At 36.9% G+C, this 17,084-nt stretch overlaps 1 protein-coding gene across 1 annotated transcript; it reads left to right on the top strand.

Moving 5' to 3' along the window:
* Window positions 1-6,509: 6,509 nt before the first annotated feature.
* il13ra2 (interleukin 13 receptor, alpha 2) lies at window positions 6,510-14,577 on the top strand. The gene is made up of 9 exons (XM_008427742.3): window positions 6,510-7,055; window positions 7,216-7,367; window positions 9,255-9,411; window positions 10,043-10,163; window positions 10,505-10,689; window positions 10,849-11,003; window positions 11,278-11,425; window positions 12,424-12,547; window positions 13,302-14,577. The coding sequence occupies exons 1-9, from the start codon at window positions 6,971-6,973 to the stop codon at window positions 13,423-13,425; spliced, it is 1,251 nt and encodes a 416-aa protein (XP_008425964.1). The 5' UTR covers window positions 6,510-6,970; the 3' UTR covers window positions 13,426-14,577.
* Window positions 14,578-17,084: the final 2,507 nt, after the last annotated feature.

Below are 17,084 nucleotides of genomic sequence, written 5' to 3'. Positions count from 1 at the left end.
TCTCTAGACTTCTGTTGAGTTCAGAGAGTTTTGAAAGGTTTTTAGTTAAACGACTTACAGCAGCTGGATAAACACGTCATCCTTCACGGTTTTCAGACTTGTTTCTGTTGATCACGTTCCACCAAAACGGATAGTATCTCTTGTCACGTATAAGTGAACACGATTCAGTGTTAAATCTCCTTTAAACCTTAAGAAACGTGCAGAGTAAGCTACATGTTTGTGTGGAAGGCAATGTTTATTTATTTATTTTTTAGGTATTTTCAAATCAAAAAGAAAAAAAAAACCCCACAATACTGGAAAAAAACCGAGAAAAAAGTAGTTGGTATTTAAATTGCTGTCAATGGCAAGAACACAAATTGTCAGAAAAAGTAGGAACATTTTGTTACACCCAAACATAATCAAACTCAAAGAAGCAGAATATTTCCTGTATGTTTTTCTAAAACATTTCTCCAAGAAAGTCTCGTTAAGTCTGTAGATAAATTCATAAAACAAAACATAACTACGCCATACTGTATTTTTTTATTTATTTATTTATTTTTTTTACAAATAATTTTTGTTAATTGTTTTATTTAAAGATTGAAAAACACAATTTTAACTCCTGACAAGAATAATTCCTCTCCTAGAATAATAGGTGGTGGATGTACCACACATGTAGCTGATGGATGCCAGATAATATCAACACTTTCCAGTGTTGATTTTATCCTGATTAAATGACACACACCTCTATTTGATGGATGACAAAATACATCCAGAATAACTTAGACTTGTGCAGAGAAATATTTACAGAAGTTCAGTGTTTATATTTCCATCTTTTGTTTCATTAAGCTGCTGAAAGTTTTCACTCACGCCTCACGTTGATGTTTTAGCGTAAGGATGACCGAGAGGTTTTACTCAGGCAGGAAAGTTAATCCAGTTATTGTCATTAAATGCAGCAAGCATGCAGTGTTTGGACAGTAAAATAAACAAAGTGTTTAGCCAGAGTGTAGCTTGACAGGCGAATGCACGGGTGGATACAGGTTAAAACTTGGTTCTAACATTTTAGCTTGATGCATTTTTTTTAAGCAGGTTTCACGTCTTCTGCTCATCGTTGCGTTTTTGTAATATCCATTAAAACCAGGCTTGTTTCATCAATTCACACTGGATATTTTTCATTTATTTGTATTTATTATTACTTTTACCTGTTTCAGGTCATTTCAGTCACCATTGTGGGTTTTGGTTCCCTAACAGAGGGGTACCAACAACTTTGCCCATGTGTGTAATTTGCAAAAATAAGGTTAGAAAGCTCCCATATTAAAACTTATTTTAAAAGTTGATCGTTCTTGATCCAGTTGTAAAGTCAAGTCAAGTTTATTTGTTTTGCACATTTTAGCAAAAAGGCAGCTCAAAGTGCTTTATATAATAAAAAACACAATACATAAACAAAAAAAACAAATATTACATGACAGAGTCAGAATAAAGAAACTTATTATTAATCAAAGCAACTCCAAACAGGTGGGATTTAGATTTTGTTTCAACAGTTTTACCTTTGAGACCTGTGAAGTTACTGCTACAGTAACAAATCTGACTAAAGATAATGAGTTTCTTTAGATCTTGTTGGGTCCCTCAGGTGATAAAAGGCCGGATTTGTAGTAGTCTTTATGTACCTCTGAAGGTTCAGCTCTGAGTTTTTAGATTGTTCTGGGCTTACATCTTTCAGGTTCATTAGGTAATGTAAGACTTTGTCTAGTTTTGTGTTTTTTCCTGTTTTTCTGCCTCATCTGGTCATAAACATTTCTCCTGAAAGCATTTGGTGAGTCCATGAGGGCAGCAGTAAATTTCAGTCAAGCTGGAAGATCTCAGTTTGGAGAAGGTGTTTATCTCCTTTGAGTTCAAGCTACTACTAAGCTTCTGGAGCTTGTGGTAGCTACAAACATTTTCTTGTAGAGGTAGAAATTATTAGAGAAATTTCAGCTACACCTGTTTGTTGCTTGTTAACACAAACAGTGAACAGATAATCACATAACAGCGACATAGTGCATGAAAGAGCAGCAGTCAGAGATCTTCTGAACTCTGATTCCTTGGTGCTCTGAACTGGCAGGAGTCTTGAGGTGGGGCAAAGACATACGTAAAACTCCCACTAATTGAGGCAGTCTCCATTTCAGGTCAATACATGTCCTACAAAACCCTAGGACATTTTTTGGCCCGTAAACAGTGGAAATCAAGATGAGACGGAGCTTAAAGATAAGTAATGTAGGAATATGCTCCACATTGACCATTGTTATGTTACTTTTATATTGTAACATAATCTGCTTGAATTATGTTACAATATAAAAGTCATATGTATTCTCATCACCAGCTGTATAATTAGAAAATTCAGATTGTGTTGAAGTTTAACAGACTGAGATTCTTGATTCTTAAAAATGCTCTCCAGGCTGAGCCCATCAGGCAGACAGTGACACAGAGGATGAATGATAATTGTATTCAATGAGAATGATGTCCTTAGCTATCATTGGCCACTTTCAACACTTTACAGTAAATAAAGAGTGTGCACAGGGTGGTAACCATGCAGAACTGGCAGCAAGAGACGACATATGAACAATATTCAGTCCAAAACTGAGAGAACCTCAACACCAGCCCCAGTGTTGAAAATACTAAGTGTTGGAGTTTGTTGTGTGTCTGCTTTGACTTCTTGATCCTGGTTGGCCACCAATACTGAACCTGGACCTACTGGAGGTTTCTACATGTCATTTCAAACACCAAATAGATCTTGATGTTCAATATCATGCACCATCTGGCACTAAATCTGAAGAAAATTGGTGTTGAAAAAGCAGTAAGTGGTTCTGAAAAGATTCTCTGGTCTGATGAGGTCAGAACTGGCAGATGTGTAAATTATATGAGTCACAAGAAAATCTGTCGGGTTCAAAAGACTCCCTGCTGGGAGGAGAATGGCTCAGTCAAAGTCCAGGACTAAAATCGATTAAATTTGTGGCAGGACTTCAAAAATTATGATGGTTGTTCTCCATCCAACCTGAGCTTTTTGTAAAGGAGAGAAAAAAAATCACTCTTTTATAAATTTATGGCTGACAGAAACAAACAGATGATTCTACAAAGCAGCAAATGCAGATAACACTTTTCTTTAGTTTTAATAAAAACATCTTGTTGTTTGTAATTACACACCAGTTTGTGTTGCTGTATTCCATAAAAGACCATGTTTTTCTCAGATCTACTGTTTGCAGTTCACATTTTCTATGTGCATTTTAAAGAAGACGGGAGGCAAAAAAAAAAAAGAGAGATCAAAATCGGAACAAACAATAAAATTCTGTTTTGCATTTAATGTTTATAGAACCGGATTAAAAAGTGTCATGAAATAAGTCGAGACAACAAATAAGCATGACCCAATTAGAGGCTTTTAAATACAAACTCAGATCATCTCACTGCATGGCAAGACGCAGTAAAAACATTGTTATTCAAGCACATGACAAGTGAAGTGGTTAGATCTCTAGGCGCTCTGAGACATTTGACAGAAAGCGAGGGATTGATTTATGACCCAGAATCTTTTGAAGATATTTAAAGGCAGGACTTACATTACAACCCTGTCAACTATTTCCAAAAGGTCGTTAAGTGAACAGTCTCAACAGAACTGAACGGAGGGCAACGCTTAGATCTCTGCAGCAAGCATTTTCTGATAAATTGTTGTAGGTTAAAAAATGAAAACATCGACAAAAGTCAGAACAATATCCAAACTAATCTGTCCCTATCTGAAAAATTAATACTCCCCAAAAAGCTTTAACCAGTTTGCAATGCATGGTAAATAGTGTTGCTCCTTCATTAGTGTGAAGGAAATTAAAGCCCACACTTCCTCTTAGAATCGTTTTCAAGCTGCAGGATGTAACTTTTATTTAAAAAGAAACATGTTTTTTTTTTTTTTGTTTAAAAAAAAAAAAAAAGTTACATACTGCAGCTTTCAGGGAAATCATCATTTGGTATTTATTTATGTGAATATTCTCATCCTCCTTGGAATAATCCCAGTCAGATGGAAAACAAACTTCATCACTCATCTGACTCATTTAGAGCTTGTGACTCGATGGACTGAAAAGTTTCACAGGCTTGTTACGGTACATAAAAGATCCACACGAAGCAGGTGAGTGACAAACTGGGTGTTAATGTATGTGTGACACGGCATGCTCCCAGGAGGATGGGCCTCTTGAAAAACACCAGCACCCGTCTCCACGTTGCTCAACCGCGAGCCGCCAGCATTGACAAAGACTTCTGGATAGATGTCGAAACGAAATTCAGACAAAGATGGATGAAAGTTCATTCTATATTAAGAGAATGGGAGTCTATAATATTGCAAGTTTACACAAAACTGGATAACATGAAGAGATAAGAAGAAACTAAACTATAGAGAAGCAGGGAGAGTCGAATAACAAAACACAGGACTAACTCAAAACATGCAGAGAAAGTCCCATGGATCAACAGACTATCCCCGTTTTGGACTTGCTTTTTTTTTCTCGTAAAGCAAATTGCATTCCTGAAATTCAAAGTTTGATTAACTATCAACATTGTCCTGATTGGACCTTCAGCAACCGCTGAGATGTTCAACTCATCTGTCCGGTTTCTGAGCTGCTTTACACGCAAACTTGATAAAAATCCGGATCTGTTTTTTCCCCTGATGTCACACCACATACTTAAACAACACAATAAAAGAGTGGCAATCATTGTGACAAATTAGCTAGAACGAACCATTAAGTCTGAACCACAAGGAACTGACACTCCTTACTTAGGTAGAAAACATGTGCGTTTATTTGTTCTGGTTTATGACAAAGTGTAATTAACATGTTGAACTGTTGTTTTTATAGAAGTTGTTTAACTTGGGATGAATTAAAGTTTCCACATGTTTCTACTTTTTTTTTTAAATTATCCATCTTAGTGTTATTCTAAGTATGCAATGTGATTATTATTGGCAGCTAAAGACGGATACCAGAACATTGGTTTTCAGATCTTGGTTTAATTTAAGTCTGTGCTTTACCTGCACCATTAACACACTAATACTCTTAATTTAAATCATTCTTTTCTATCTGCTTGTATGTTACTAGCAGGCTCAGGTTTTTATCATAAATGATTAAAATCTCTGTTTTGAATATTAAGAGAACATGGCCATATTAATGTGAAAGATTCAAAAGACTTATAACAGAAATTAGTTTAAAATGAGGGAAGAAGCAGACCGGTTTTTATATCCATCTTCTATTTAACTTTTCCTGTATAATTATTGCAGCAGCTCGATTCTCCTTCAGCTTTCTTCCAGTATTGCCCTCTCTCAAACTTCACTGATATAAATTCAGAATTTTACATTTAAAAATTCCACCTTTCTAAAATTTGAAAAGGCTACGTATACATAAAAAGTTGTGATGTTAGCATGCTAAATATATGTCTTCATGATTACTGTATTCAGTCCAGCATCAGCATCAGCATTCATCGTTTCAAAGGATGAACTAAGACCATGAGATTGTAAAGAGGAGTTCTGGCAGAGCTTTTCTGGGAGGTTAAGTCTGTTTAATGAAATGAGTGAAAGCACAGCAACCTGTCATATTGGGCTTTTAGCTGAAGCTCCTTTTTAATTAATTTGATTTAATGCAGTGAAACAGGGGAGCAATCTCACCCCACAACAAATAAAAATAAATAAGTAAAAAAACCCTGTGGTGACATTCTGCCTTTGAACCAAACCTGCTGCATACATGGCTTCTCCACTTAAAACCTGCCAAGACTTGACATCTTAAATGAACTGGGACACAGTGACATCATACATTTCACTCAGTTTATGACCTACTTACCAGCTGAAAAGAAACAAAAGTCTTTATAAGGAAAAGGGGAAAAACTGAAGTGCCTGCAGGGCAGGATATAAAAGAAATAATAATAATAATAATAATAATAATAATAATAATAATAATAATAATAATAATAATAATAATAATAATAATCAATATTATTATAATAAAGGGGGTGAGGTTAGAGCGCGCTCTTTCTCTTTCGTCATAATCCACGCATTCATATGGAAATGAATACATCTTTTCACATGCCTGTCAAGTTTTGGATTTTAAAATACTCGACTGAGGTCCAGCTTTCCTTACGTTTTCAGACAGGTTTTCAAGAAATCTAAAATATCTACATGTCAGCCACATACAAACTGAAATCTGATAAGTTTACCTTTGTTACCTAAAATACTGTGGAAATTCACATGCATTTCCTATCATAGAGCCGACGGGAACTGAAGTACATTTTTTTATTTTACATATTCAACAAAGTCATTCCATGCAGAAACTGTGTATCTTTTAACCTTTTTTTTATAGCTTTATGTGAATTTATTGGCGTTAACATAATTTGTCTTAAAGAAATAAACGAGAAAAACTTTAAAACCGACTGGAGGAGAGGCTGAATGCGCTCCCGCAGCGCGCTCCTTCCCTGGCGCGCACCCGGCCGCTCTCACCCGATCAGTGGGTTTTCAGGTCACCACTTTGCGCACAACACCTGGTTTGTTCCCGCTGTCGGCACCTGCAGCAGCCTGGGTGGCAGTTCTCAGGAGGCTGGTGAAATAATTCAATTTGGAGAGGCACAGGGATGTTTTGTTTTTACGTTATATTATAATACGGGAGATTTACGCGACATAAGTAATACGGGAGGACGGGAAATAAGAGTAAAATGCGTTTGTTTCTCGGTCCAAACGGAAGACTAGACAGTCATGCTGACAATTCAGATTCACCTTAAACCAGCAGAAGGAGGAAAAAAAAAAAAGAAGACGGAACCCGCCTACTTTTATAAAGCTTCAGCACATTTACCTCATAGTCGTTAAATCCAGCTGAGTCAGGAGCAGCTCACGGTCACATCACAACTCTCAGGATTTTATTTATTTTTTTATAGTATTTTTCTGTTTTCTACTCTTCTTTTTTTTTTGTTGTTGTTGTTGTTGTTGTTGTTGATTTGTTGGTGTTCACCGATGGCTAATAAATCCGGTGTTCTTCATTCACTGATGCTGATCTTCATAACCTGGAGGGGGAGCATGCGCTGCTGTGCAATCACAGGTTAACATCCTTTAATATACATGATTAAGAGAGCTGTAGTATGGATGATTATGTCTAAAATGCTGTTGCTGTGATAAAAAAAAAAAAGAAAAAAGAAAAAAAGAAAGGACATAAATGCTGTAGAGGCTCAATAAGCGGAGATGTCCTCTTTATTTTGTAGTGGATCCCCCAGAGGATCTTGCAGTATTGGACTCTGGTCGCCTCGGACAAATGCAGATTACTTGGAGTCCACCAAGCTGCCTGACGAAAATGACCGAGTGCCTTTCTCAGTACCAGCTGGAGTATTTCAACACCTACAAGAACAACTGGGAAGTGAGTGCTGATCCCATTTCCATTTTCATATGTATAAATATTTGCAATATTTTTTTTTAATGGTCATTTTATAGAGATTATTACAGAAGACCCAAAATTTAGAGTATCACATCAGCCCAACCAAAAACAGAGGTTTTAAGCACCAATGTCAGTTTTAAAGTATGTACATTTCTATGCACTCAATGCTAGGTTGGGTTTTCTCCTGCATGAATTAATGCATCAATGGCTGTGGCTTATTAGTGCGTCGGTGTAATTAAAGCCCAGATTGCTTTGATAGTATCTGCCCTATTAGGTATGGTTGATGTTCTATGGGGTTAAAGGTCAGAGGAATTTGTTGGCTAATCAAGAACAGGAACACCACAGTCCCAGCTTTTGGTACCTTGTGTCCAGGTGGCAAGTTCTGCAGGAAAATAAAACAGCTTGTCAGCTGGGGGAATTTCCTGATATTTCCTGGTATGACGCCTTCACAACCTTGTGAATGTGGACTTCAGAAAACCAGCAGATGATATGAAACCCCAAACATGCAACATTTGCATCCCATGTCTTGTATTCGTCTGTGTCTGGAATGGATTTGGCAATCCTCCCAAGGTTACAGTTCTCTCCTTGTTGGTGATGCACCTATTCCTGCCAAACTTCTTCCTTTCACTAAATTTTCTGTTAATATGCTTGGATGCAAAACTGTGAACAACCAGCTCTTTAAACAATGACATTTTGTGGCTTACCCTCCACGTAAAGAGTGTCAGTGACTGTCTACTGGAGAGTGGTGTTGAAATTGATTAGTAGCTGCAGGAGTACAAATTGTTGTTACAATTTTTTAATTACAATTCCTTCAGGTTTTACGGGTTTGCAACTTCATTCGCTACGTGATGATTCACCACTCTCCTGCTGAAGAGCCAAATTGGTGCAGAGCATCTGAGGCCGCAGGATCTTATTTACTTCATCCTTGATCAGAGAACAATCTGATACAACGGCAAAATCAAAAATAGGGGTTTAACAAATAGAGAGATGATACTGGTGACATTATAGACGTACCCCACAAAAGATAATCACATTTTTAGATAAATTGTAAGATTATAGATTTGGATATGGATGTGGAGATTAAAAATAAGATTAAAAAAAAAGGACAAAGTGCATCTAAAATAAATTTGCACCTCTGTTTGGGGTCTAACAGAGCCTTGGACTGACTTTCTGGATATTGATCTTTAAAATAATGTAGTAAAAACGATACATAAATGAATTAAATGAAAATATTTTGGTGACGCAGCGCTTAATCGAGTGGAAACACTTGAATTGTTTAATGCTATATTTTAAAGTCATGTTGTCATTTTGGCACCTTGAAACGTGATCTTGTCTGGCAATGGAAAATTACTCACACTTGTTTGGGCCATTAAGATGTCATGAATGACGCCTTCACAACCTTGTCATTAGTGCTGATCTGAACCAGGCTGACTCACAAACATGCTGTCATACAATTGTTTCCAAAGAATAATGACACAATAGTTAGATGACGCATCACGCAAGTAATCAGGACTTACAATCACCGTCAAGGACGATAATGGCACATCAGTACAATATTGGAAGAGATTATTTCCTAAGGCTCTACTGTCAAACCTGTTCTGAACAACCGTTTGAAGGATTGGCGTTGTAACTTTGAGGTAAAGAAAAGTAATTGGATATTCGCCACTTCAACTGTTACCTCCTGATAAAAAGTACAAAAAAACTCTTTGCGTTGCTGCCAATTCTGGACTAGAGGCCACTCCATCAAAACCTGGAGACAACTAACACTAATCCCTTTAGTTCAGCTGTCTTTGCACGTAGATGCACACAAAGTGTTAAAACTCTTCAGGTCTGATGTGTAACAACATGTCTGGATGTTTGGCTTGGCAGATTCTCAGAACCCCGCGCAGGACCTACAGCGCCCAGTTTGACCCGTCCAAAGACGTCCACATAAGAGTTTATACCATCCTGAATGGAGAGTGTACCAACAACACGATGATCATGAGCAAAAACTGCACTGAGATGATTCTGAAACCTCCCAGCACAGGTCAGCTGCTAAATGCTGTGCTTTGCAGACGCACTGACACACCTTGAATTTGATCACAGACATTATAACTTGACTGCATTTCATTGTGAATGTATGTAATAGGCCAAAATATATTGGTGCATAATTAGGAAGTGGAAGTAAAAACTTTTTTAGCAGATATAAACACAATGGAACAATTTGAGACAGATTCGAAATGCTGTGGTGGAAAATGGATGCCTTCAACACAACATTCCCACCGTTTCACATGCCGCATGACGGTCGCATGTAGAACATGCAAGAAGCGTGTAAAACATGCGACCGTCATGTGGCATGTGAAACATGAAGTGGGGCTGCAGTAGAGTCCGGGAAGCTGGTCAGAGTTGATAGAAGTCAAATATTAGGTTGGACTCTTTTGCAAAACAAAATTAGCAAAATAATAGTGACTCCCAGTGGGTGAATACTAATATTCTGCACTGTTTTGTGATTTCTTTTTTCATTTCCTTTTTTAAAAATTGAAATCCATGCATCAATTTCCAATTAACTTCACAATGATGATACTTTATTGTTGATTTCTCACATAAAATCCAAAGGTATTTCTGGCTGTAAGTTTTAAGAAACATTTGCTGTGTGTGTTTTTTATCGTTGTGTTTAGGACTTTTGGGTACAGAAGCCAAAGCGTTTATTTGCGTGTACCATAATATGGAGAATCTGGAGTGCAGCTGGACACGCGGCCTGAAGACACCACCCAGCGCACTGCAGAACCTCTATGTCTGGTACGTAACCTGCTTAAATAAGACAGCTTTTTGGCTGGATGCTAGCTTGCTCACAAATAATTGCTTTTGTTGCGAATGCTTTGTAGCTAGCGGTTCTCGCTAGTGAAAAACGACTGCATACTGCATACGAACGTTTTGGAAACTTTCTGAATGTGACTCATCTGTCATGCCCCACAAGTTCTTCCACTTTCACTCCTTAATTTTCCCACCTTACACCTCAATACTTGTCTTGTAAATCACTGCAGGTAAATGTTGTGTACTTTGGCTGCAACTCTTTTGTTTTATTAGTCATAAACCTTATGTCCTGGATGAATGGATTGTTTTGTTTGTTTTTCTCCCAGGCATCGGTCCCTGGATCAAGCAGTTGAATGCCCCAGCTACATTTTGTCAGGTGGAGTCCGGAAGGGCTGCAACTTCCCAGGAAAATCTCTTCCTGAATTCACTGACATCTACTTCTGTGTAAACGGCTCCTCCCGTGAAGGGCCCCTGAAGGCAACATTCTTCTCCCTGCAGATTCAAAACCAGGGTGTGTACATGACAGCTGCTACAGCAAAATATCACTCTGTCATAAAGACAGAGTGATATTTTGACTCTGTCATTGTTTTTGGGGGTTTTTTCTTCTTCTTCTAAACCAGATCAGGTTTTCCCTCCTTTCTCCTTTGGTGATATGTTGTTGCTTTTGCAGTGAAGGTTACAACTCCAGATAAGCTGCATCTGCAGACGAGTTCTGACACGGAGTTGGAGTTTCACTGGGAGAATCCCACTGGGAGGCTTCCTGCACACTGCCTGGAGTGGGAAGTGAGACACCATCATGTGGGCGCTGACGGAAAAATATCTTTGGTATGGTTGATCAGATATGAACCTTCTGATAAGACTCACTGCATCAGCTTATATGTTCTTTCAGGAAATCCTGTTGAAAGATTCGGCATTAGAGCCCTGAAATCTCATGTCTCATGTTTTGAGGAATTTCCAAAGCTTGAGCCACTTTTAAATGTTTAAATCACATCAGATACTTGTTCTTAAGCTCTTAAAATGACACTTTTTCGTATTACTTCCTTCCCCTTGTGTCATTCATTTCTTTTATAAAACGACTACTTGTTTTCCTGTGTGACAGAACCACATTCACACCGAGAAGCCCCGCCTGACTCTGCCTTTCAGCAACAGCAGTAGGAGAAACTGCTTCAAGGTTCGGTCCAGACTGAACTCTTATTGTGTGGACCAAAGCTTCTGGAGTGACTGGAGCCATGAAACTTGCCATCCAGGTTAGTGATTCTAAAATCTGTGCACCCCTGCATGAAAACCTATTTAGATAAATAAAAATACCGACAATCTTTTGAAATGTAATTTGTTTTACGCTTTAAGTTTATTGAGCTACTGTTAAATGATCCAGACAGATGGAGTCAGTCTGAGGTACTAAAATTGAGAAATTGCCTTTTGATGTAATAAGCTGCAACAGACGCACCTGATGCTGTGCATGAAAATTGTTGTGCATAAAAATGGCAAGATGGACGACTACCAAAGTTGTGCTGCAGATTTTTTATTAAATGAAAGTGTAAAATACTCCTCTAAACAGTTAGATTTACTGCTCTGCAGCGATGAAAATATAAGCATTTTAAATCCATGGGAAACATTTATGTTTTCTGGAAATAAGCCATTAAACTTTGAATGGTTGCTACCAGAGTGGGTTGATCTCAGAAAGTCCTAATGACGCTGTAAACCATATTTACCCTAAAATGATTTAGGCTTCAGCATAAATATAATTTTCCCTTCTTAACCTACATTTACCAAATCTGCCAAATATCTGGATTGGCTTCTTTGGGGTGATTCTTTTTATAATAAATCAGAAATTTGCTTCAGCTGCTTGAATGCGATCTGTTTTGGATTTAACCGTTTGTGGCTACATGGGGCAATGCAGCAAAATTCTGTGTGAAGCGCCTGAATTTGAGTTTTAATTGTTCCTTAATTCCTCTACGATCAGACAACATGTGGCTGTAAGGTTTCAGATTATTGTGGTTGTGTGATGTAATCCAGCATGTTACATGAACCTTTCTTACAGCGCCACCTGCAGGTGGTTCTCTCTTTCACTGGATCAAAATCTTGGATTTCCAAAACTATTGAAATTAATATATTACACTGTTATCACGCTGATTTGCTTTTAGGATTTTGTGGATTTTGTTACTTATTAACATGTGTTTTTAATCAAATATTAAAATCAAGTATCTCTTTGTAACAAACCTGGTTTTATTTGCTCTTGTTCTAGATGTGGATAGCAGAGAAACCACTCTGGGACCAGAAATGAATTCTGTGTCGATTTACATCTACATCGCTGTCGTCATCATCGTCGTCCTGGTGGTGTGTCTGTGTGTGTGGGCAGCAGTCAACATGTGAGTTTAAACACACACACACACACATGTGATTTCAGGGCTTTGCAAAAAGATTGACAATATTAATAAGCACAAACAACAGCTTGCTCATGTTTATTAAAGGTTCTTAACTCTTTATTCCTCTTACTTTCTGGTGAGTTTACATGTTTTAACTCAAAGTGAAGCGTTATCCTTTGCTGTTGTTTTCTAACATGATTTATTTGTTTGTTTTTCATTCTTTCCCTGTCGGTTTTTGGGTTATAATATCTACCAGGTTTATGTCTAGACTAAAATTTGTGCCCGTTGTTGGAGCAAAATACGCTCAGTCTAATTGAATGGAAAACATCTGTAAACATCATTCTGTCAGAGATTCTCTATGTCAGCTAGCTCTGGACTTTGACTGGGTCATTCTAACAATGTGCTTTGTCTTGACAGGTTTATAGTTAAGCACAGTGCAAAACTTGATCCATTAAGATGTCCAAAACACATTATATTGTTATTATAACCTAGTGATCTTTAATAATAATTGGTTGGAAACTGACTGAGCACAGATGCCACATCATCCACATTGTTATTTCTGAAAGATTTAGAAAGTCTTACATCATTTTCTGTTTGCTTCACAATTGTGTGCACTAGTTGTTCTTGGTAACTGAAATGAAAAACCCTGCGAAATAAGTTGAAGTTTGCAGCGAATAAATGTTGAAGGAGGATCGTTACTTTTGCAGGGCAACAGAATATAAAATAAACTAAAGACCAAACTGTACTTTCATAACAGGAGGAAATCTGGACCACAGAAGAAAGTGGACTCTCTGCTTCCCAAGCTGCTTACCAACAACTTGACTCAGAGAGTTTCAAAGATCTACAGCGGCAACAAAATCTGCACTGATGTTGTCATTTAAAAACATTTCGGAACTCGTCTTTTTTTTGTTTTGTTCATTGTTATTGTTGCACTTCTACTTAAGTCTGACGCTGCCTGTCCAGATAAGTAAATTGCTGTACTGCTCTGTACAGTGTGTTAGTTACAAAACTGTCTAGCATTCAACAAATATGTTAAACAGAACTAGGAAGCTACTTTAGAGACAATAAATCAAGAGTTTTCGGTTTATTGTGTACTTTTTTTTGCCAAAGCTCTTGCTGGAGGATTAAACAGGCTGTAGTAACTTAACCAGGATGTTTTATAGTTTGCCAAATCTCTTGCCAGGTGATTTACTTAACAGAAGTTCCTACATTGTTGTGTATTGTATATACATGTACATTTATGTATTTTATCATGTTATTTACTTGTTTAATATGGGCCTCAAACCTTGCCAGAAACCTGATAAAACAAGTATTTTTTTTATGTAACAAAAAACAAAAAAATAAATGTGATGGCTAAAGTGTTCAGAATGTATTTTTAACCGTCTCTGTTGCACACTTTGAACCAGAGACGTTTTTAATCACCAGCCTAGTATTTCTAATGCAACTGAAAGTGTAACATGACCAGAAGAAATGAGTGTGTCAGTGTTTTAATGCCACAGACTTTGCCATTTTTGGGGAATTGACCCCAACAGGAATTTTTTCGTGGTTGCTTTATTCCAACACAAGCGAACGTGATTGGTGCCTTGACAGTAAGAGTGAAAAATCACCACACTCCCTCCTGGTTTCATTTGAATTTTAATGCTACTTTATGGCTCTAATAACCTGAAAATGTAAATAGAAGTATAGATTAAATGAATGTATGCCTTCATATTCACAATTAATCTTGGTTTGTTGCATAATCAAATTGTGGGGATGAATTGTTTGTTTCTATGTTTATCAATTTAGCACTTAAACAAGGGGTTTTTATTTATGCTCCTATGCTACCTTTTATTGAGAGACAATTTAAGGATGGTTTTTTTTCATGTTTGTTTTATGTCAGACATATCAGTGATTTTCAGATGTGAAACATTTTAGATTTTGTTCGACAAATAAAGTTGAGTTAAATATATATCTGCTTTTGTGAAGCTTGGAAGAGATTTGTATATATTGCTTTTTGTAACCTATTTTTAATAAAGTATTATGAATAAACAATATATATGGTATTTCTTAAAGTGTTAAGTTTTGATTCTTAACTTAATACATGTAACAAATGCAAAAGAAGTGCAGAACTTCTGATGGATAACATCTGCTAAACGTTACACCATCTTGCCTGACTGACACTCGTCTCTCCCAGGATCTCTTGAAGACAAAACGTTGACAATAGAGCAAGCAAGATGTCTGAGTCTAAAATGATAAAGCAAAAGAAAGTAGCTCAGCAAAGTAATTAAACAACGCATGATTAAACCCAACTGTGGCTAGGATGGCAACGGATCCAAAAAAGTAGGGAACACTTAAAACAAAAAGTAAAGACAGTATGCAAAACAAACCAGGTTGACAAAATATGCATATTCAAACATAAAGAGTGCAAAGATTCAAAGTATAAAAATCACATAATGCCAAGACAAAGTACTAAAGTACAAAGTACAATCCCGTTCCTTCTGAGACAGTTCCTTGGAAGGAGGGCCAGGTACAAAAGCACAAATGAGTAGTTTGGGGTTGAAGCCTCGGCGAGGCACGGACTGCAGGAGGGCGACCTGAAGGCAGCAGGAGCCAACGTCAGAGAGCAACAGGAAGCCTCAGGAACTGGTAGTGAAACACGAGAGGTCGGCTGGAGATCAGGAGGGACAAAACACCGGAGCTGAGAAAGTTGGGTGAAAATGTGTGCTTTTGAGAAGAAAATAAAATAAAAAAAGCAATGGAATGCTGGTGTGAAGCTTTTCTCGGAACAGTAATTTCACGACTCAGTTGTAGCAATCAACAGGAACGCATGTTTCAATTTCCACAGAAAATGTTTGAGGCCAAGATAAAATTTAAACTCTCTATTTCCTCTTTCTTCACTTTCTGCAGAGAGAAACTCAATATTGATTCATTTTGAACAGTACGTGCAGGAAACCTAATGAATTCTTGTGCATGTAAATAAAAACTGCTATAGTAATTTTTAACTCTTTTATTTTTAACTGTATAATTGGCATAATTCTTATTCTGTAAAGGCAACCATAGACTAGAGAATTAATTACTGTAATTATTGCCAATGTGGATAAAACATGTACTGGGTAACAGTAAGTTGTGTGTGGGCTAATAAATATATTGAGAACATGGCAGTGGTAAATTAGGACCTTCAGAGATACATAAATAATATCAGACGAGAATCCTCCCTTCTTCTGATAAGCCTGGCAGGAGGGATGCATTTCTCCTTGACAAGGAGCCAAACTCTGCTGCTGAAGCAAAACAGAAATTCCAGAGAAAATGTAGACTGGAGAGTTAATGAACTGAGAATATCTTTCAGCAGTCGGCATGGCTGCATGACGAAGAAAACCAAAATAAACAAGAACACTCCACACTTTTAGTGGAAGAGGAATATTCAGTTTTTTATACAAAAAAATCTCAGCTACTTTCCCAGGCTGCTGTAATTTTGCTTAATTATATTACATTGTACAACTATGCAGATCAAGAAAGCCAGATAATTTGTTGCTTTGAGGTTTATATATGACAAAAAAGGCTTACAGAATAGGTTGTCAGAAAATTTTGGCTTTAATTTTAATTGCGTCTTAAAATAATATTTCAAACTAATTCCAACTAACTGATTAAATCTGATCTGATTTTTATATCATCACACATTTGTTCATTATTTTGTCCTTGATTTTTTTTCTTTTTGTCAGATTTGAATATCTTACAAAGATAACCGAAGTAAAATAAGAAATTGAAGAAAAGAAGAGGAAGAGTCGTCGACATCAGACTCAAAAGTGATACAAGACTTTGAGACTCCAGTGAATCATGGTGAGAGATTTTATCTAAAAATGGTGGACAATGATGCCCAGCTCTTTCATCTACACTCTGAGTGAATGTTTGCTGCTGATGTATATTTCTGACCACGTTATAATATATATAACATTATAATAAGGTAAATTTGTTCCAGGGGCTGTGTATAAAGGGCGACATCTGCTGGCCAGAAGTCAGTATTGCACTTCTGTTTCTCGAAGGGAAATTTGAATTATGTAAAATTAAAATGCAACACGTGCGCAATAATATTTCATGATCTAACTCAGAATAATATACATTTAAACTGGTAAAACATTTTCAAAAAGGATTAATTGGTCAAAAGAAAATAGAGAAATCTATTTCTGTTTTGTTTGCTAATCATAAAAAGATGCCTTCCTAAGATTTATTAGGAGCATTTTAAGCAATCTATAATGGGTTAGTTTTATTAAAAATGGATTTGTAACTTACTCACCAATTCAATTCAATTAAAAAAAGACTTTATTGATTGTAAAGGGAACTTTGGAATCAATAAAGTCATATTAATTCAAATTCTTCAAAAAGGCTTTGTAGATCGTTACGGCTTTTGGAAGGACAGATCTTTTGCAGCAGTCTGTATTACAGTGAATCTGGAGAGGCCTCTGACTGAAGACACTGTTTTCCCAAGATAAATATAATCCAAAATTGTTCCGTTTTACCGGTGTGTTCATATTAGTTGGTAGAAATCATAAAGTTGCAGACTTTA

This window comes from Poecilia reticulata, chromosome 14, assembly GCF_904066995.2.
Source record: "Poecilia reticulata chromosome 14, P_reticulata-male-v2, whole genome shotgun sequence".
NCBI classification, from domain to species: domain Eukaryota; kingdom Metazoa; phylum Chordata; class Actinopteri; order Cyprinodontiformes; family Poeciliidae; genus Poecilia; species Poecilia reticulata.
This window is presented reverse-complemented; position numbering and strand designations above follow the sequence as displayed.